The sequence below is a fragment of the Bidens hawaiensis genome, unplaced genomic scaffold, assembly GCF_021521415.1.
Source record: "Bidens hawaiensis isolate Kalapana, Puna unplaced genomic scaffold, B.hawaiensis_p1.1 tig00040804_1, whole genome shotgun sequence".
Lineage (NCBI taxonomy): Eukaryota > Viridiplantae > Streptophyta > Magnoliopsida > Asterales > Asteraceae > Bidens > Bidens hawaiensis.
The window spans coordinates 35,666-57,434 of NW_027497222.1; the positions used below are offsets into that span (position 1 = coordinate 35,666).

The 21,769-nt window shown below is 36.9% G+C and overlaps 3 protein-coding genes and 1 pseudogene across 3 annotated transcripts; 3 read left to right on the forward strand and 1 right to left on the reverse strand.

Moving 5' to 3' along the window:
* Positions 1 to 3,653: 3,653 nt before the first annotated feature.
* On the forward strand, positions 3,654 to 9,043 carry LOC143592439 (phosphoinositide phospholipase C 6-like). Its single transcript, XM_077072352.1, has 9 exons — positions 3,654 to 4,195; positions 4,971 to 5,167; positions 5,521 to 5,656; positions 5,746 to 5,928; positions 6,603 to 6,985; positions 7,514 to 7,631; positions 7,704 to 7,856; positions 8,553 to 8,639; positions 8,718 to 9,043. The coding sequence occupies exons 1-9, from the start codon at positions 3,839 to 3,841 to the stop codon at positions 9,006 to 9,008; spliced, it is 1,905 nt and encodes a 634-aa protein (XP_076928467.1). The 5' UTR covers positions 3,654 to 3,838; the 3' UTR covers positions 9,009 to 9,043.
* A 1,577-nt stretch (positions 9,044 to 10,620) lies between these two features.
* Positions 10,621 to 11,733, reverse strand: LOC143592440 (putative F-box protein At1g32420). Its single transcript, XM_077072353.1, has one exon. It carries the CDS (start codon positions 11,731 to 11,733, stop codon positions 10,648 to 10,650), a length of 1,086 nt encoding a protein of 361 aa, XP_076928468.1. The 3' UTR covers positions 10,621 to 10,647.
* A 4,400-nt stretch (positions 11,734 to 16,133) lies between these two features.
* LOC143592443 (uncharacterized) lies at positions 16,134 to 16,691 on the forward strand. Its single transcript, XM_077072356.1, has one exon. It carries the CDS (start codon positions 16,134 to 16,136, stop codon positions 16,689 to 16,691), a length of 558 nt encoding a protein of 185 aa, XP_076928471.1.
* Positions 16,692 to 19,442: 2,751 nt separating this feature from the next.
* LOC143592437 (secreted RxLR effector protein 161 pseudogene) lies at positions 19,443 to 20,186 on the forward strand (annotated as a pseudogene).
* Positions 20,187 to 21,769: the final 1,583 nt, after the last annotated feature.

Sequence of the window (21,769 nt, forward strand, 5' to 3'; positions counted from 1 at the left end):
TTATTACTTATAATCCTCTTGCATTAGTTAATTGAATTAGTTTTGATTAATTGATTGCTTGTTAGACTCTTGACTTGGTGTTTAGGGTTTATTTGCGGGGTGTACAACCGTAGGGATAAATGGGTAATATAAATTATCTAAAATCAGTTAAAATACACCTTCTTTGAGACCAAGAGGTGATAAGAAGTAATATTGTCTCGTTGCTTTTACTTGTTAGAATTAAGACCGCGCGAGAGCGGGTTTTTGTCTTGTCAAGTTTGAGTGTTTATGTGCAATTAGTTGGTTTAATTTGGGTTAAGTTAAATTGTTCCTCTATCCTTGGTGACATAGTATTTGTCTCCATTAGGATAGTGTGTCGGTGAGACCGAGAGGAGAGTCGTCATTTGAACACGTTAATAATTGTTTTTCCGGTTTATTCTTTAAAATCAACTAAAATAAGCTAGAGTTTGTTAGAGAGACTGAGAGGTAATTTGACTTTCTTAAACAAGTTTTAGTTGTGTCATCTTTTATAACCGGTGTCGTGAATATTTTCAATCCATTGTCTTGTTATTTCTGTCAACATGATTCATTCCTAGGTATACGTCTTTATTCATTGAATTTAAACCAAAGTTTTCAAAGTATTTTGTCAAAAGTTTTCGTTTAATTAAGTTAAGTAGTTTAATCAATTTTAAATATTAAAAATCATTTAAATATTATTTTGGTGAGTCTTAGTTAGAGTTTAGTAATTAAAAACGTTTTCACGTGTCTTCGAGTTCGATGTCCGGACTTTCCTTATCTGTGCTATACGCGATCGGTACACTTGCCATTTGTATGAACTAGGATAGATTGTTTGGTTTTTAAAGCTTAGTTGCGACTTGTGTTTTATTTATATATATATATATTCGCACATCAGCCACTAACAACAATTAAGGTCCAATAAGGCCCATTGATGAAAGTATGACATATTATTGGGCGTAACCAAACCATGACTCACTAAACTCATATTCAACCCTTTTAGAGCAACTATGATATGATAGAGACTACAATGGGTCACTAACAACAATCAAGGCCCAAGACGGCCCATTAATGCAAAGTATGACGACCAACTATGACTCACTACACTCCTATAACCTGTTAACGTAACTATGACATGATAGAGACGATATTGGCCATTAACAATCATCAAGGCCCAATATGGCCCATTAATAAAAGTATGACATGTTATCGGGCTTTGACACATGCTTATGGCTCACTACACTCATATACAACCCTCTTATAGCAACGGGGACATGATAGATGCTATAATGACCACTAATACCAATCAAGGCCCATTGATGAATGTATAACATGTTGGGCCATTGAAACAAATCAAGGCCAAATAAGGCCTATTGACAAAAGTATGGTGTGTTTCAGGCGTTAACACCTAACCACGACTAACGAGACTCCTATACAACTCTTTTAGAGCAACCGCGACATGATAGATGCTATAATGGGACACTAACACCGATCAAGAACTAGTATGACCCACTAATGAAAGTATGGTTTTTGGGCGTTAACACTGATTACTACACTCTTATACAACTCTTTTAGAGCAACTATAAATATCACTTATATTTATTTTATATGTTTTTATATTTAAAATACATTTTTAAATATGTATTTCACTTGTTTGATGACAACAGTTTGCTGACAGATTCGTTTTCCTTTATTTATTGGTATGTAACTTGATGTTAAACGATGATTACTGAACGATTTTTGATTCTAGGATATAGCACTATGAGTCTAGTTTCCAGAAAGGTAAAGTTTGTAATTTTTGGACACGTTTTGAATAGTTTTTATGATTTTACAAAAACATTGGTCAAAGCTGATTCGGGGAGTTATATTTTGGCCTGTCTTTCTGACACCATAACTCCCTAATGACAAAACCAAACGGGTTGTTTCCAGTTCTGAAGTTAGTATTATGAGTTTTGAAGACAACCCAATTGGTCTTGCACAATTTAGATTAATGAGTTGACAGAACCATTAAACAAGTGTTTGTTGTGCAATATGCTGAACTATTGGTACATATTTGTAATGGTTGAATTGTTGTGAGTTTTGTATGTATGGGAAAAATATAATAAATTTTTTTTGAGAAACCTAATTCATATATTCTACTGTGGTAAATTTTGTAGAATTTATACTTAATCTTTTCTTAGTGAATAAAATCAGTTTGTACACGCTATAATCTATCTCGTGAACTAAGTGATCATAAGTTAAGTTGTATGATGAATGTTTGGTTGATTTGTCATGATACGATGTGTGAATACATGTTAGGACTTTTTAGTACAGTTGATATTGATTATTATCACCAACGAGTCGTCGATTCAAGTTTTTGTTTGTGTATACATTATGTCTAATGTGATTGTGCGTGATAGTCGTCATGCTTTGAGGTTTCGCCTCACATTAACCCTTTACTAGTTATGATGCTAATATTTTAACAATTTTAGATTCAAAAAAGTTAGAGCCGAAATGGAAAAAGATGAAAGGAAGTCAAGAAACGAGTTGAAAGAACGAGTGCACCGAATGGAATAAATGGAAAAAGAACTTGAGGAAAATGAAGAAAGGAGGCAAAAACAATTTGATGAGTTTATGAGAAAGTTTGAGGTCGGTAGTAATTAGTAGTAGTTTCAAATGTTTTGAATTCATAACTTATTAGTGAAGGTTTGTTAATGTAACTTGCTTTTGAATCTATGTTATTGTGTTTGTTAAACTTATGAAATAGCCACATTTATCTATGTGTGACCAAAAGTATAAGTATGATAATAGCCACACTTTATATTACAAAAGCATTATGTGTGACAAAGTGTAAGACAATGGCCACACCACAAACTACAAAAGAGTGTTTGACTGGCAAGTTCACATTTTTAGCCACATTGACAATAACCTCCAGTGTCTATATGAAATGATTAGCCACACAATACCTCACTATGTGTGACGAAAAGTTTTACAATAGCCACACTTTAAATTACGAAAAACATTATGTGTGACAAACGGTAAGACAATAGCCACACTATAATCTACAAAGGAGTGTTTGAGTGGCAAGTAAACATTTTTAGCCATTTTTAATGTAATATCCAGTGTCTATATAATATAATTAGCCACACTATTATTAAATTTAAGTGGTCATTGCTTTGCTATATCCACACGGTATGGGTCACAATGCACGCTTAACACAACCCTATTGGCCACATTATTATAAAATTCATGTGACTGAAACATTAATTCATGTGGCTCTATACTTGCAATGGTCACTCATAGTAAATAGTCATGTGGCCATTTTCGACCGTTTAGCCACACTTATTGGAGAGGCTTCTTGATGGCCAGCAACTAATGCTTGTAGCCTTTAGCCACACTTATTACCACATAAGATCACTAAAAACTGTGTGTGGCCATATCATACCCACGGTGTCGCGACCTTTGGCCACATATAACCTGAACCAAATGTGTGTGGCTAAAGGCCTACGGCCACACTTTTTTCGTGTGGCCGAAGGTCAACATTCACGTAGTGACTTTACTCTTTATTAAGAAATCATAAATGTTATATACGAAAGGAATTTCTATTAATGAATGATAATTTATTCTTTTGAAATGATCCATTCTATTCCGCCTATTACATAAACAAAACAATACTAAGTGTCACATTATTCAAATTATCAAAATCAATATATCTAAGAAAACAAAATAAATAAACAACATAACCTCAAAAAACTCCCAACACATTATAGAACCGTTCCATGCGATCACCATTCTCCATCTTGAAACCCTAATTTTGACGTTCATCTTCATACATGCATGCAAACCCAAACCCACAAGAACCCACATGTACGACGATGGTGAGAGCAGAGATCAAAGGGTTAAAAGTGGCAAGTATAATTGTTACAAAATGTTCGGCTGTTTTGAACGCAAGTTCAAGATTACCGAACTGGGCCCACCACCGGACGTGATCGACGTATTCAATACATATACCAATGGTGAATTGGAGATGTCACCGCACAGGTTTTTAAGATTCTTGGTTGAGTTTCAGGGAGATGAAGGCATCACAATTCAGGATGTGGAACGGATCATGGACCGGGTTCTTGAGCCCTCAAGGGCCGATCTGACACGTTATGTTTTCACTGTTAATGATCTGTTTACTTATCTGTTACTCGATGACATCAATGGCCCCATAAAAACTCAGGTGTGTGTTTCTGTTGAATATTAGAGTTTAAGTGGCACCCACAGAAAAAAGATTGTTAGTTTCTTGAATGTTTTAAGCGGAATAGTAGTATGTAGATAGCTAATTAATTTGTACATTGTAAAGCAACATTGTCACTATATTATTATATTTGATGAATACGGATACATGTAAGTTTAGTGAAGATTATGATGTTAATGTAATACTCTAGTTTGATGTTAGGATCATATATATGCCATCGAATTAATTGCATTTTGTTGGTATATTTTTAGAATTTTAGGTCAATTTTAGAGTTGAAAATCCACAAATTTACCTAGAAAGTCAAAGTTGAGGTTCTTGGGGATGATGGAGATTGAGGTAGAGGTACCCCACATAAAAGATTGGTTCTTTACCAAGTTTCTTGAATGTTTAAGTAGATTAATATGTAGACTAATTAATGTGCACATTGTAAAGCTAACTTGGTCACATGATTCAACTATATCATTAAGTTTGATGAACACCAATACATTTAAGTTTGATGAGCTATCAAGCTTTTGTGACTTATATTAGCTTTTCACATAAGTACTAACAGTTTCAGTAAAAAGGTTTCAAAGCCTGACTATAGAGTATCGGCCATTAGGATCCAAATACAAGTAGAACAACAATGCTAGATGCCCACGAAAAAACCAACAACACACCCAAAAATACAATCTTTATGTGTTTACACGTCTATTTGCATAAAATATTTTAGCGTTTTTATGTTTGGTGTTATGCCCGTTAACAACTCGTATCATTTCAGGAACATCATGACATGACCGCTCCATTGCAACATTATTTTATATACACCGGTCACAACTCGTACCTTACTGGAAATCAACTGAGTAGTGATTCTAGTGAGGTCCCAATCATAAAGGCACTTAAAAGAGGTGTTAGGGGGATTGAACTTGATATATGGCCAAATAGTACAAAAGATGGAATTGATGTACTCCATGGCAGGTATGTATGCATTTATGATTCGACCCATTCACTTATGAATGGTTTATCTAAGTTGTGCTTTGTCCAAAACGGGCTGAACAGGTTGGAAGTCACCCAAAGTCTATATTTAACACATTAAATATTTAAATTACTTTTTATTCAAAAGGTTCAGATTATTAGTGTATAATATTGCCTTGCAAACGTTATTAATGAATTAACTATCTATACATTCTTTTAGAAATGGGCACAAAGTATGTTTGCGGGTCGACTCGACTTAGCATGTTTCGACTTGACTTATCATGCTTTGCGAACAAGCTTTCCTTTCATATCTACGAATTACAAGGTTTTGTGTTCATTTTTTTCTATGGGAATAGGACGTTGACAACTCCAGTAACACTTGATAAATGTTTAATGTCGATTAAAGAACACGCATTTGTTAAGTCTCCATACCCTGTTATAATCACTTTAGAGGATCATCTTACACCAGATCTTCAAGATAAAGTTGCGGAGGTTAGTTTTCTATTATTCGTTGATGTTTACAGTATAAAAAACTTTCTTTATCATTTTAGAGACTTAGTATTTCTTATGTGGATTTTTAGATGGTAACAAGCATTTTTGGGGATATGCTATATTTACCAAAGGAAAGTGACAAAGAGGAACTCCCTTCACCGGATGCATTAAAACATCAGATCATTCTTTCAACGAAAGAGCCGAAGGAGTACCTTGAATCCAAGAATGTGGACAAAGAACACTCGTCTGATGATGAGCCGGATGATCAAAGGGTGAATTGGCTAGAAATTTATTTATTTTTAAACCATTCAATCAATTTCATTTTGGTTAGGACCCGTTTTGACCCAAGCCATGTCGATACTTTTTTAAAGTAGCCCGATTTGACCCGAACCCATTTTGCTCACAACCCGCTCTGATATGAACCTGGTTTGACCTAGGGCTGTAAAGGAGCCAAGTGTAGCTGAGCTTGGGATCGGCTCATTTACAAGCCAAGCCAACTCAGCTTGGTTTGACCTTGTGACTCGTCGTGCCAGCTCGTTTGTTTTTCTTAATTAAGATAATATTTTTCACATATACTGACATTTATAAAAGAAAAAAAGTGTTATGTTATTATGCACATAATGCGTACTTAACAAACTACAAAATGTACAATTTATATATATCAAAATTTGGGTTATAATTTTGTGTTATGATTTGTATATATTAAAATTTGGGCTTTAATTTAAACGAGCCGACGAGTGAGCCAGCTAAATGAGCCTAATGAGCGGGCCAATGAGCTGAGCTTACCTTGGCTTGGGCCATGCTCATTTACAAACGAGCGGATTTCGAGTGAGCTTTTTTGAGCGAGTCGCAAGCTTTTTGAACAACCATAAATAAACCACACGCTAAGACAGTTGAAAGTTTAATCACTCTTTGGGTTTGTTTCAACTCGGTTTCTTAATGGCAGAGCAACAGTGATCATAATGCTGCTGCTGCTGATGATAATGAGAGAGTCAACTCAATCCTTGTCAAAAATGATGTAAGTAATAAATCTTGTGCAAATGAAGCATGCTCTAGCGCAACCCGACCATTATCATTATCGGAAATCCTTGGTGTGGATTATAAAGATGATGATAATGAAGAAGACGACGACGACGATGATGATACTGACGAACACTTTGGGCAAAAAACGACCCTTGAATACAAACATCTCATTGCTATTCGTGCTTCAAAACCAAAAAATGGAACAAGAAATGCACTAAGGGACAAGCCCGGGAAAGTGAAACGTCTTAGTGTGAGTGAAGATTCCCTTCTAAAAGCTGCAAATCTTTATGGAGATGATATTGTCAGGTAAACAAGTAACTATTATTTTTTGAGCGCTTAAATCAATTATACACACACACACGTACAAGAACAAAAAAAAAATAAAAATAGATCATTCGTTTTTCAATCTTAAAAGCTTTTAAATATAAGTAAATGATTGAAATCTAATGTTTATTCATCTTTCTTAAAATTCAAAAGAAGAAACAATATGAATAAATTTCATTTATGTATCACTAATTCAGTATATGACCTACACATGTGTAGGTTATTTGTATGCAATATATACCTACACATGTTTATGTAAACATTTCAAAGTTAAAATAATCACAAGTATATGTAAAAACTATTTTTTTTTAGAAAATATAAACCATTAGTAAACAGTTGAATCGATTTAGATTTGTTCTTTTTATTATCACAATAATTTAGTGTTCTGGAACAATACTTTCAAAGTCCCCTAAATAATACTTGCAATGCCAATTACGTTTTTGACATTCGAATGTAAGCAAGTGGCTAGTTCTTCTATTTGAGACTAAATAGGGGTTCACTTGCATATAGATTCACTCAAAAGTACATCCTCCGCGTGTTTCCAAAGGGAACACGGGTCACCTCTACAAACTTTAAACCACTTACTGCATGGATGCACGGTGCGCAAATGGTTGCCTTCAATATGCAGGTGAGTTTTGAAGTCAAATTTCTTGTTGAATCGATTTTGTTTATTTCTTACATGTTTATTGATTTTAATTAGGGGTACGGGAGATCGCTATGGATGATGCATGGTATGTTCAAAGCAAATGGAGGGTGTGGTTATCTTAGAAAACCCGATTTTCTTATGAACAAAGGCCCAAATGATGAAGTATTTGACCCCAAGGCGGAATTACCAGTGAAGAAAACTTTGAAGGTTAATAAGTCATTATACGAATATTGTCTGTCATTTAGGGTTAAGCACAATTAAGCAGTAGGATTAGGGGTGTGCACGAAACCAAACTGTAACCAGAATAACTGGCGTAATCGAACACAATAAAAACCGACGGTTTGGTTTTATGTTTTCTATAAATTAACTTCTCAGTTCAGATTCGGTATTGCATCAACCAAACCGAATGGTTCAGAACCGAAAAACTGATAAAATAATAAATTGTGCAGCCCAAAAATTTTTGGCTTAAAGTATAATTACCATATAATCATTAATTAACAAATAGTAATAATAAGGCCCAAAGTTTCAAGCAAATTCATTATTTTGGGCCATTTTTTTGCCAAAAGTTTTCAAGCCCAATGATAAAACAGACCGAACCCATTGTAAAACTGAATACCAAGAAAACCGACACGAAATAGCTTCCAAAGGCCAAAAACCGACCCAAAGCCAAGTTTTCATTGGCCTAGTTAGGGTTAGGGGCCGTCTGGCACCTGGCTGTACATTACGTAAGATTTCATATTAATATATGTCCTAATGAACCAGTGTGCACGAGTATATAACCCTTATGAGCTTAACTCTAATGGGCTTAACATTAAGTTACATACAGAATTTATCAGTCATCAATTTGTTTCTTGGATTTCAAGGGCCTCGAAATACTCTATAAATATGTGTTTTTATTTTCAGGTGAAAGTGTATATGGGCGACGGGTGGCGTTTGGATTTTAGTCAGACTCACTTTGATTCATACTCACCACCTGATTTCTATACAAAGGTTTTTATATTTCCTTATGAAATAAGATTCAAGGCATCTAAACAACTTTTAACAATCTCAAATAATGTGATCCAACAGGTGTACATGGCTGGAGTATCTGCTGATGTGGCTAAGAAGAAAACCAAAGTAATTGGAGATGACTGGACACCTGTATGGAATGAAGAATTCACATTCCCATTGACAGTCCCCGAGCTCGCTTTACTTGAGATTGCAGTACAAGAATACGATGTAGACAGCGATGACTTTGCGGGCCAAACATGTTTGCCCGTCTCTGAACTGAGACCGGGGATTCGTGTGGTTCCGCTTCATAATAAGAAAGGAGAGAAATTTAAATCTGTAAAGCTTCTAATGCGATTTTCGTTTGTATAAACATAATCACAGTGATCTCTATGCAAAAAAATAGGAAATTTTTACCCTTTTACAAGAACTTATGAATATTGTTTATAAGATATTTTCTTGATACCAGTCAAAATTTACAATAGTTTTAAAAAACTGTTTTCTTGAAAGCGCAAAAAGGAAATTTTGAAACTTTAAAAAATGTGACAAAAGAGGATTACATAATATAGTGATCATTAAAGAGGATTACATGTAACATATGTGCAAATGTCGATAGATAAAACATACATTATTTGCAATTTGCTAAGAGTGAATTAAGGCAAAAATGTGTGGTTAGACCATTGACTAGGATTGCATACAGTACTAGTGACTTGTTAAAAATAGGAATGATTATAATGATTTTTTTTTCAATTTTTTTTAAAGCAGTGATGTTTACGTCGCAATCGTATGAAAACGATTAACACAATGCGCTGCCAGCTTGTTGGATGCATGTTTTTTTTACTAAAAAGGTTGTTTGATGCGCTGCTAGATGATTTGCTGAATCACGTCAAGGAAAGCCTTGGCATTAGAAAGATGACATACATTATTGTGTGTCATATGTTTTCATGTTTAAAGCTCATGTTCTACTCAGTATTAGAATGGTTGTGACTTGCAACTTAGGGGAAGGTGCATCACAAGTTTACGGAAGTTATGCCCTGTGAATCTGTGATTGTGAATACATTTTTTGACACACCAATTCATATATACTTGTAAGAAAACAAAAGATTGTAGAGAGAAATTAGTGTATATTACTCATAAACATGTTTACATTATACAATAACAACATGAAGAAACTTAATAACATACACTAATGGTATTATTGTGATTTAATAAAATGGCTCAAACAAATTAGAGTAAAAGATCACTATCTGCTATTACCATACATTAGCCAAAAGTAAGGTTTATGTTTTCTGCCATTTTCTATGGATTAACCCATATACTGGGTTCATTCACACTTCACTGAGCCACTTTATTTTTTCTTCACAATTACGTTCATACAATATACGTGTGGCATACTATGGGGCCTATTTTTCAAGGTTTGTCAACCCCTAAGAGAATCGAATATTACCTTGGCTGTGAAATAAAAGCTGATTTGGATCTCAACAATGACTGTAGGAGTTTCGCAGTGACGTATCAAAACTGAAACGGGTCAAAAATGCCAAAAACATCTGCCAGTATATATAGTGAAATAATGAGGCAATACATAGATAACTGTAATGAAATCGTTACCACTGAGTCTATGTGTTATATTGAGTTTGAATTTGACTTCAGAAAAAGATGATACTAGTCATTAAAAACTTGACAGGACGTTAATGTGCTTCAAGTTGACTGCTGTTTGTACACGCATCGCCTTGCAACTGGCGTATGCAACTGTTAAATAAAAATCTAGCATTTACTCATATACTAATTAAGCATGTTTATAGTCAAATGATAATAGGTAATGATATTTTTCAGGTATGGTATTGGATTGGAAGCTAGACTAAAGCTATAAATGCTATTCCTGTGACACAGAGGCTTCATAGCATTGATATTTCAACTAATAAATGTTCTGTATTTCTGACAAATAAAAATAAAAAATAAAACAGCACAAAAATGAAACAACAGATGCATGATGCAATAGGGCCAACATCATCTATGAACGAATGGTAGAATCAGTGTAAGTGTAATTAAGCAGAAGTAATGATTCTGTGTAAAAGGTCATCATGAAGGCATAACCATAAATCCCAAGACCACTAGTGTGTCCTGAGAAGGGATCATAAACTCCAAGTTCTTTTCTGAGAATACTACTTCTGTACAAATGCTCGACCATCAGTTGGCCATTCTTTTGAAATCCAATTATTCTACCATCTTCCAACTTATGCATAACAGTGAATAGTTTTGTAAACGAGGATTGTGGAACACCATTTTTCAACATCTTCCATACATCACAAACTCGTTTCCCTGCATCATCTTCACGGTAGTTAAGCACGGCAAGAGACTCGTTGAGCCAAAATATGTGCCGACTAAACACACTTCTATAGTCCGCTAAAGTATCTGGAAGATCTAGCTCTCCAAATTCTTCACTTGTGAAGTCAAATGAAATAATTCTATAATTACTTGTAGCCAAATCAAAAGTATGCCAATGAATAATTACCCCATCAATGACTACCTGGGAATATGAAAATACAAGTGATTTATAAGGCAGATTCCTAAATACACTCCTCCAAGCCCTAGAGCTTAATGTGAAATCAGCCTGCCAATTATCACGTGTGATCTTGACAATCTTAGGGTCGCTAGTTTTAGGACAAACCCCAAAACCAATAACTTCGGAATGATACGGAAACATTATACCAACAGATTTCCTAATTGAGGGATTCCAAACAACAATCATCATATTTCCGTACCGATCAAAACTGAACAAACACACCAATCCGTGAGAGCAATCGAGCATTAACGGATAACTAGCAGGCTTAACAGTGAGAGGAAGTATAGGATAAAACATGCATTGGGAAAAGCTATCATCATCAACAATAGAAACATGCTTATCTTCCTCAGGAGCTACTTTGTACCTTATCAGCAGATGATGCAGGTTGACGTTGTGATGTTGAGAGGTGATAAATTCAGAGCTATGAATCACAGACTTCCACTGTTTCGAAACCGACCTGAATCGAATAAGAGATTTGGCAGGAAGATGTTTGATGATTTCTATCTGGATATCCAAAGGAATGTTGGGGGACATTGTTGTTAGGATTAAGCACACACACGAACCGAACACACACGCGAAAGCAATAAACGGACATGAGGATTTAACGTGGTTCAGTTTAAACTGGCCTACGTCCACGGGTGGCAACTAGATTTTCTTTATTAAGTGGCAAAGGATTACAAGTACATAACATTGTTTAAATAGAGACTAGTCTAGGGTTTGTAAATTATTGAACAAGAATTCCAAACCAGGCCAGGCTTCGGTCTGGCCACCCTACACCCGTCTGCCCTTTGGACTTCAAATAATAAACCGGGCCAACAAGGCCTATGAACCCAACAATCTCCCACTCGGAAGCCTTGAGTACTCTCGTCTGCACTCCTCATTGTACTTCTATAATCTATCATTAAACTTCTAGCTGTCACCGCCTTCTCATCAATTAACCTGAAGGCCCTGTTGAAGCTCCCCGGAACTCCAACACGTCAGTCACGGCTAAAACTGCCCCTGACCCGTTCTCTGTCCCTACCGGCTCCCACTGAAACAAACTACCGGATCCTGAGATACCTTGAGAACAAACACTCTCCATATTCAGCAAGTAATCCACTGGAGAGACTTTTACAGCTGGAATACTGATTTTCTTAATCCACATTCGACATGGAACTGTAACTGAAACACGACATGTGCCCCACTGTCACGATGTCCTTTGACTGATTTAACCTTCCTAGCTCGTTCAACCTGAATCTTCACTTTGGCTCTAGGTTTGTTACTTGCAAAACGAACCTTCTTCTGCCCACGAGATTCTGTAAACCGGACTTTGTCTTTCACCAAAACTGAATCCACTCCTTTCAGTGACATATCGACCATATACAACGAACTCATTTTCTTGCCACGAACAACCACGAGATTCCCTTTGACTACTTTCCACTGCCCATTCCCAAACTTAACATCGTGCCCCTGGTCATCCAACTGCCCAACTGAAATCAAACGTTTCTTCAAACTTGGAATAACCCTAACATCTTTCAAAGTCCAAGAAGTATCGGCTGAAGTTATCAAATCAACATCTCCCATACCCATAACCTCTAAAATATCATCGTTCGCAAGTCAAACCTTTCCAAAATCCCCAAACTTTAGATTCTTCATTGTTTCACTACAGTGAGTGGCATGAAACGATGCACCGGAATCCATCACCCAAGAATAAACGTTACTCTCAACACTGCAAACCAAAGCCTCATCACTACTGACTCCGTCATCTGTGTCGTCTTCTGTAACGTTCACCTCTTTCTTACCTTTTGGACACTGATTCCTGAAGTAACCCTTCTCTTTACAACCCCAGCATTCAATATCTTTACGAGTCTTAGACTGACTCCTCTTCCTGCTCCCACTGCCTCGGTGTTTTCCCCTACCTCTGCCTTCTGTGACTAATATATTACCTGCTGATTCACCTGAACTTCTGCGTTGTGAATCTTCTCCAATAATCAAATCCCGAATCGAATCAAAAGTAATTTTTGTAGACGAACTACAAACCGCAGTCACTGTTTGCGACCAACTATCGGGAAAAGAGGATAATAACAAAAGACCTTGAACTTCATCATCAAACTTAATGTCGACTGACACTAAGCGGGACAGGATTGAATTAAGATTATTAATATGCATTGCAATAGACCCGCCCTCTTTCATTTTTGTAGTAACTAGCTCTCGGATAAGATAGACCTTATTTGCTGCAGAGGGCTTCTCATACATGTTGGACAGTGCATCCATCATACCACGCGCTGTGGTTTCCTACATGATGTTAAATGCCACATCTTTCGACAACGACAAAGTAATACATGCTCGAGCCTTCTTGTCTAACTTCTTCCAATATGCTTCTGACATCTTTTCTGGTTTTTCATCTTCTAGCACTACATCCAAGTCTTTCTGACAAAGTAGCGCTTCAACCTGCATCTTCCACCAACCAAACTTTTGTCCATCAAACTTTTGTATCATAACCTTTCCGTCTTCTGCCATGACAATGACTAGGCGAAACTTGAATAAAAAATAACCCCCGAAAACCACAACAAAACCACCCGGCTAAACTGCACGATAAACGCCAAAACCCAATAATCAAAAACCGTTGCAAACTCACAAATCAACCCCAAACCTAAACAATAATCAAAAACTGAAACGAACTAGAAACGCAAACCTGCTTTCTCTAGCTTCTTTCTAATTAAAAGATGGCTAAAAAACAAAGCAATATAATTGTTTTTATTCTATTGTTGGTCGATGCTCAACGAAGAAAAACAAGGCCACTGTTATTTGTTTTTCTTTCTTCTTTGGATGATTCAACACAACAAAAACTTTGTTGATTTTTTTATTTAACTTGGCGTGGTGGCTGTGTGTTCACAAAAGAGAACAACCTTTTTACCTATTTTCTTTATTGTCTCTTCTGGTTGATGGACCCAAGAAACAGCGGCGGGGTTGACTACTGTATAGATCGAATAATCAAAGTTGAATTAATGGCCAACTGCCAAAAAATATAAAAAACGTAACCCAAGTTAGATCCACACAATTTCTCTAGCGACTGTGTTTCTCCTGTATGTAACCGTAACTTCGACTCTGATACCACTTGTTAGGATTAAACACACAAACAAACCGAACACACACGCGAAAGCAATAAACGGACACGAGGATTTAACGTGGTTCGGTCTAAACTGACCTACGTCCACGGGTGGCAACTATATATTCTTTATTGAGTGGCAATGGATTACAAGTACATAACATTGTTTAAATAGAAGACTAGTCTAGGGTTTGTAAATTATTGAACAAGAAATTCAAACCGGGCCGGGCGTCGGTCTGGCCACCCTACACCCGTCTGCCCTTTTAGGACTTTAAATAATAAATCGGGCCAACAAGGCCTACGAACCCAACAATTGTGACTTACTTCAGTTTGATTTTAGGTTTTTAATTATAGGATTAGTTTTATAGATAATGAGGGCTGGAACTTGGATGACAAGATTAATTCGTAGCCCATGCAGAAGTTGGGTTGGTTAATAACTCGTTTAACTTTAGTTCTTTTCTTTTCAAGTCTAGTGTGAAGTTATGTCTAGATTTTAATTCACGCTAGCAAGTTTACAAAATCGAATTCGACTTAGGTTGGATTCTTTATTATAAACACGTACATCTTTTTATACATATAAGCATTATACATAGAGGACTGCTCTGATCGAAAGTTGATTTTATATACAAAACGTACAAAGTGGGGATTAATCACACAATCTTATTTACATATTCACATAAATAAAAATGCAAAGTTAATAATAACCTGGTAGCTTTATCTATGTTTGACTTGTAATAATGAGCCTAATGACCAAGCCAAAGAGCTAACTTACATTGGCTCGGGTTTGGCTCATTTACAAACGAGCCGATTTCGAGTGAGCTTTTTTGAATGAGTCGGGAGCTTTTTAACAGCCGTAAATAAACCACACGTTAAGACAGTTAAAAAGTTTAATCACTCTTAATTTATAATGGGAACCGGTTTGTTTCAACTCTGGTTTTATATGTGTTGTGTGTGATAAAGATTGTTAGACAAAGATACATGAATGCTTTATTTTTTAACATTGGGACAATTGATTATTATAGGGATAATATATATATTTTAATTTTATTTGTCGGTTTGATCTATTTTATTTTCCATTTATTTTTCAAAGTTATTGTATTAATTAAAATTATTTGATAAACAAATCCAGATGGTGCACGGAGTCCTAATCAATTGTTTCATCTTTTGTTACATAAAGTCCCATATTGTTTCGTCTTTCGGTTAATTGAAATTATTTGTAAATAAATTCAGACAGTCATAGTATAGTACATAGATACCAGTGCATCAAGGTTTTTTTCAGTTTCTATACTTAACTGAGTCATTACTGACCGAATTCCCGTTACAACGTGCGGGTAATTCTGCTAGTTATATATAATTATTATTTATAGCATAAACTAACTGGAACTTGTAATTGATATGTTTTGTATGGGCAATGGAATTGACGAGGGAATGAAATGGTTGTGGGAATGGAATGAACAAGGTGTAAAACAGAAGCAACACTCGAAGCAAGGGAGGTTCGGTTCGGTCTCATAGGGGCGGTTGGAGGAGATCAAGGCTTGGTTACTTGGTGACCAAGTTACCTATCTTGTTGGTCAAGTTATTTCGTTAGTCGATTAATAAAAGAGAAATGAGTCGCTCCATCGTTTAGAGCAAACTTGGTGTTCGTGTTTGTTAGTTTGGTATTCGATATTCACTTGTGATTGTTTAACAAGTGGTATCAGAGCCAATTCACCAAAGCATTTGTCGTACGTGTTCATCGATCGTAGTCCAGCCTTTGTAGTTTTACTCGATTGATTGCTTCTGGCGATTGATCGACTGTAGATCAAAGACAAACCGGTGAAAAGAAGAAGGAACACACCTGTTAGTTATGGCAGATTTTCAAGGTCTTGGGAACGTGAAGAAGTTGAATGATTCGAATTATAACACATGGTCCACTTGTATGAGTTCGTATCTACAAGGGTCGGATTTGTGGGAAGTCGTCAACGGAGATAGCATAGAGGAACCAATAATTGATACTAACGGGGCAATACACAAGTGGAGAGTTAAAGTCGGAAGGGCGATGTTCATCCTAAAAACAACCGTTGAGGATGAACTGCTTGAAAACATTCGAGATATCGCGACACCAAAGCAAGCCTGGGACGCGTTAGCTATGTTGTTCTCTAAAAGAAACGATGCGAAACTACAACTACTTGAGAATGAGCTATTTTCTGTAAGTCAGAAAGAACTCTCGATTCCCCAATACTTTAACAAGGTAAAAACACTATGTAGGGAGATCGGGGAGTTAGACCAAGAAGCTAGAATCGGTCAAGCTCGTATGAAGAGGATTATAATTCACGGGTTAAAACCCAAATTCAGGAGCTATGTGGCTGCAATACAAGGGTGCCCAACACAACCCACTCTTGTTGAGTTTGAGAACCTGTGCTAAACAGATGGCCGACGTGTTGATTGGTGAATCGATCAAGAAAGAAGAGACGGCTATGTATGCTAATAAAGAAAAGGGTAAGTATCGATTGCAAAAGGTCAAAACCACAAGGGCGAGTTTGATAGGTCCAAGAAACAAGGAGGTCAAAATTATTATAAGGAACAAAGTTATAACACGGAGTTTAGTGGAAAGAAGGAACGAAACATGGGAAAGAAGTTTCCTAATAAATGTTATAATTGTGGTTTGAGAGGTCATATGGCTAGGGATTGTCCAACTAAGAGGGATGAAGAGGGGAATGTTGCAGCGACTCGTGAAGAGGAAGGATGGGATGTTGAAGCCCATTATGCAAGTGAAGAACCAATCATGGCTTTAACAACCACGAAAGAACGTAAGAGTTGTATGATGGAAGAATGGATTGTGGACTCGGGTTGTTCAAATCACATGACGGGAAATAAAGAGAGACTGAAAAATCCCGTTAAGTATGAGGGCAGTCGAGTCGTCGTGATTGCCGATGATTCACGACACAATATTGCCCATGTCTGGCATGTTCGGTTTCACCCTAGAAGCTACAAGGATGAGTACGTGTTGGATAACGTCTATCATGTACCAGGTAAGAAGAAAAACTTACTTTTGGTACCACAAATAATCGAGACGGGTAGATATGTTCTATTCGGGCCAAAAGAAGTCTTGGTGTTCGATGAGCTTAAGACCAAGTCGAAACCAGTCTTATGAGGGAAAAAGAATGAGGCGGTTTATGTTCTCTCGGCTGGTACAACATATGTAGAAAAGACGAAGTTAAACCAAAATATAGACATATGGGATAAACGGTTAAGTCATGTGGGGTGCTTAGTAGTTGGTCTACCAAAGCTGGAAGTTAACAAAGATGTGGTTTGTGCCGGGTGTCAATTCGGGAAGTCTAAACAGCAGCCGTTTGAAAGTTCCACACATCGATCAACCAAACCGCTAGAGCTTGTGCATTCCGATGTGTTCGGACCTGTGAAGCAAGCTTCAATCTCGGGTATGAAATATATGATAACCTTTATTGATGATTTTTCTAGGTTCTTGTGGGTTTATTTCATGAAGGAAAAGTCTGAGGCCTTCAGCAAATTTAAGGAGTTTAAAGGCGAGGCTGAACGGGAGACAAAGTATGATGTCGAGTGTCTTCGGTCTGATAACAGGGGAGAGTACACATCAAGAGAGTTCAACGAGTATCTAAAGGAGTGCAAGATACGAAGGCAACTTACATGTTCAAACACACCACAGCAAAATGGTGTATCCGAGCGAAAGAATCTAACTCTAACCGAACTATCGGGAAGCATGATTCATGATAAAAACGTACCAAGACGTTTTTGGGCAGAATCTATGAAAACCGCAGCCTATGTTAATAACTGAACACCGAAACAAAATATGAAGTATTCATCAGCTTTTGAAAAATTATTTAATACTAAACCGAATGTTAGCTATTTTCGTGTTTCCGGTTGCGTTTGTTATGTATTTGTGCCAGGTTATATCCGACACAAAATGGAAAAGAAAGCGGTTCGATGTATCTTCGTAGGATATGACAACCAAAAGAAGGGTTGGAGATGTTGTGACCCTACAACCGGAAAGTGCTACGTGTTTCGAAACGTGATCTTTGATGAAGCATCGTCTTGGTGGTCAGATAATCATGAATCCTTACCCGACTCACCGTTGTTGAAACAGAAAAACAAGAAAAACTAAATCTGGGTGTTCCATCTATATCATCATCAGACGATGAAGATCTGGTTAATGAAGGAAGCCAGTCAACAACTTCCAGACGCAATCCATGGCGAACAGGAACCAACTTCAACAATAATCATACGGTTGAAACAGAATCTGGTGAACAAAGTGTTCGGCGGTCTACTCGAGTGCGGAAGCCTAATCTAAGATACGCTAATGTGGCATTCTTAGAAAATTTAGAAGATTCAGAACCGGAGTCATTTGAACAAGCAAAAGGCAAAGATCAGCGGGTGAGTGCAATGAAAGATGAGCTTGATGCACTTGTGAAAAACCAAAACAGGGAGTTAATTCCAAAACCAAAAGACGTGAGGCCCATATCTTGTAAATGGGTATTCAAGATTAAAAGAAAAACCAATGGGCCGGTTGAATGGTTTAAAGCTTGCTTAGTAGCTCGGGGTTTTTCACAACAGTTCAGGTTAGATTATGAAGAAACATTTAGCCCGGTTGCTAAACTCACAACGGTTCGTGTATTTTTAGCCATAGCCGCAAGTAAAGATTGGATGTTATGGCAGATGGTTGTGAGTAATGCATTCTTGTATGGGGACCTCGATCATGTTATATACATGGATCAACCAATGCGGTTTGAAAGTCTTAAGTATCCAAACCATGTGTGTAAGCTCAAGAAGCCATTGTACGGGTTGAAACAATCACTGCGAGTGTGGTTCGGTAAAATTGGAGAATTTTTAGAGGCGAACGGGTTCGTTTCTACTTTATCCGATACAAGTTTATTTTTTCGAGTCTAATGGAATAAAGTCGTGGTGGTACTCGTATACTTGGATGATCTTATTGTTACCGGTGATCTAGTTGATGAAATTAATTAACTTAAACTAAATATGTGTGTCAGGTTTTGTATGAAGGATTTGGGTAAATTGAAGCATTTCCTTTGATTAGAAGTTGAGTATAAACCAGAGGGGATTGTGTTGCATCAACACAAGTACACAGCAGGGTTGTTGAGCAAATTTGGTTTGGCTAGTTGCAAAACCTGCTGTGACACCGATGGAGTGTAATGTGCGATTAAGGGCTAAGGAAGGAAAGGTTCTCGAGGATCCTATCATGTATCGGAAAATCATTGGTAGTCTTATCTATCTAACACTTACTAGACCGGACATATCCTTTGCGGTTGGCGTTCTCAGTCGTTATATGCAAGAGCCGAGGAAGCCTCATTTGGAAGCAGCTCGACGTGTGCTTTGGTATGTAAAGTTGAGTCCAAGTTATGAAGTATTGTTCAAGAGGGAGGCTAAGATCGAACTAGTCGGATTCTGTGATGCTGACTATGCTGGTAATCTGAGTGCTCAGAGATCACCCACGGGTTACGTATTCATGGTTGGGTCTGAAGCAGTGTCGTGTTGTAGTAAACGACAACCAACCATTTCGTTGTCCACTACTGAAGCCGAGTATCGTGCGGCTGCAATGGCAGCTCAAGAATGTACATGGTTAGCATTGTTGCTGGAAGAGTTGAATCAAGGAAAGGAGCACAAAGTCACGTTGTTTGGTGATAATTTGTCGTCTATAAAGTTTGCAGAGAATCCAACTTTTCATGCTAGAACCAAGCATGTTGAAGTTCATTACCATTTCATACAAGAGAAGATGCTTAAAGGCAAAATTGATTTGAAGTATGTTAACACGGAAGAACAGTTGGCGGATATGCTAACGAAGAATTTATCTGGCGCCAAGTTGATCAAGTTTTGCCAAGGTATTGGAATGGTGGAAACGAGTGTTGAGAGGGAGTGTAACACATAAGCAACACTCGAAGCAAAGGAGGTTCGGTTCGGTCTCATTGGGGCGGTTGGAGGAGATCAAGGTTTGGTTACTTGGTGACCAAGTTACCTATCTTGTTGGTCAAGTTATTTGTTTTTGGAAAAAGAATCGTTCAGACTTAGAATCTGATTATGTTTCTATTTTCTAGTCTTCTTTTTTTTACAACTTCTGTTTTTCCTATATAAGGATTATGTCTTTTATTTTCTTATATTGAATTTCGTTAGTCAATTAATAAATTAAAGAGAAAAGAGTCGCTCCATCGTTTAGAGCAAACCTGGTGTTCGTGTTTGTTAGTTTGGTATTCGGTAATTCACTTGTGATTGTTTAACACAAGGTAATCGAATGGATCATTATCATTTCATTTTTTTGTTTGGTTATCATGTGGGAATAGAATAAATTATAACTTTGTGTTGTTTGGTAGACGAAGGAATAAAATAAATTTGGTGGTGACTCGAGGTGGTGGTAGCGTGGGGTGTAGTGGTGGGCGGCGGCAGTGATCGGTGGTGGCCGGTGGTGGTAGGTGGCGGCAACGTTGGTAGTTGGTGGTGGTGATGGTGGCGGTGGTGGCCTGGTGGGTGATGGCAGTGGTAGTGGTGGGAGGGTGGTGGAGGTGATGTAAGGTGAAAGATTGAATGGGATGAAAAAAATAATTGTAGATAAAATGAATTTGTGATGTTTTAGAAGGAATATAACCCATTCAATTCTGCATTTCATTCTTATATACAACGCTACCTGAAAGTGAATGTGAATGTGAATGTGAATGTGAATGTGAATGTGAATGTGAATGTGAATGTGATTAATTGTTGTTTTTACAAACTGTTCTTAACAGCCCTATATAAACAAACTAAGAGTCACGATGTTTGACGATGAGATCGATTAGAGATACTTTCTCGGACAACCGTCAACAACCATAGACACTAGTCAACCATAGACATATTTCTTATATATCGTAGGAATATTCATCAAAACTCACATAAATAATGTGGAGTTATCTAGGAATTTAGCAAGCGTCAGTGACAAATAATTAACTTAGTGAATCATCACGTCTAGTGAATAAACTTTGGCCAAAGGGGTGACCGAAGTCATGGAAAAATATTTTGGAGGTGCCAGACTCAATACCTATAAAAAATTTCAAACAAAATCATGAAAATTTACACTACGAAACGAAAAAACTGGAACCGGGGACACGCGGGTCCCTAATAACCTTCGCCCCTGATCACGTCGGTCATGTCATTGGTATTTATGCCAATTAGATGGAAAAAGATTATAGTGGATGTCTAGTTCGATCAATACAAGTGTCTTTATACCGTTCATCCCAGTTCTTGTTGTTTATTCTTGATTGAATGTTTGCTTACATAAGTCCTTAGGTCCTTAAGTTTCTAATCATGAATAAAGCTTCTATTATAAAATAGGTAGATTTCAACATCATGTTTGTAATATGTATTGTCTTCATATTATAAAATAATGTACATGAACTGAATAACATATCCAACTTTTGTTGATACACATACACAACATAATATATTCAGAAGTTAAATTAGAAGAAACTTATAAAACACATGCAA

Coding starts and splice junctions, on each gene's coding strand:
- LOC143592439 (XM_077072352.1), top strand. CDS start 3,839: ATGTACGACGATGGTGAGAGCAGAGATCAAAGGGTTAAAAGTGGCAAG. Junction 4,196..4,970: donor ATGGCCCCATAAAAACTCAG/GTGTGTGTTTCT, acceptor GTATCATTTCAG/GAACATCATGACATGACCGC. Junction 5,168..5,520: donor ATTGATGTACTCCATGGCAG/GTATGTATGCAT, acceptor CTATGGGAATAG/GACGTTGACAACTCCAGTAA.
- LOC143592440 (XM_077072353.1), bottom strand. CDS start 11,733: ATGTCCCCCAACATTCCTTTGGATATCCAGATAGAAATCATCAAACAT.
- LOC143592443 (XM_077072356.1), top strand. CDS start 16,134: ATGGCAGATTTTCAAGGTCTTGGGAACGTGAAGAAGTTGAATGATTCG.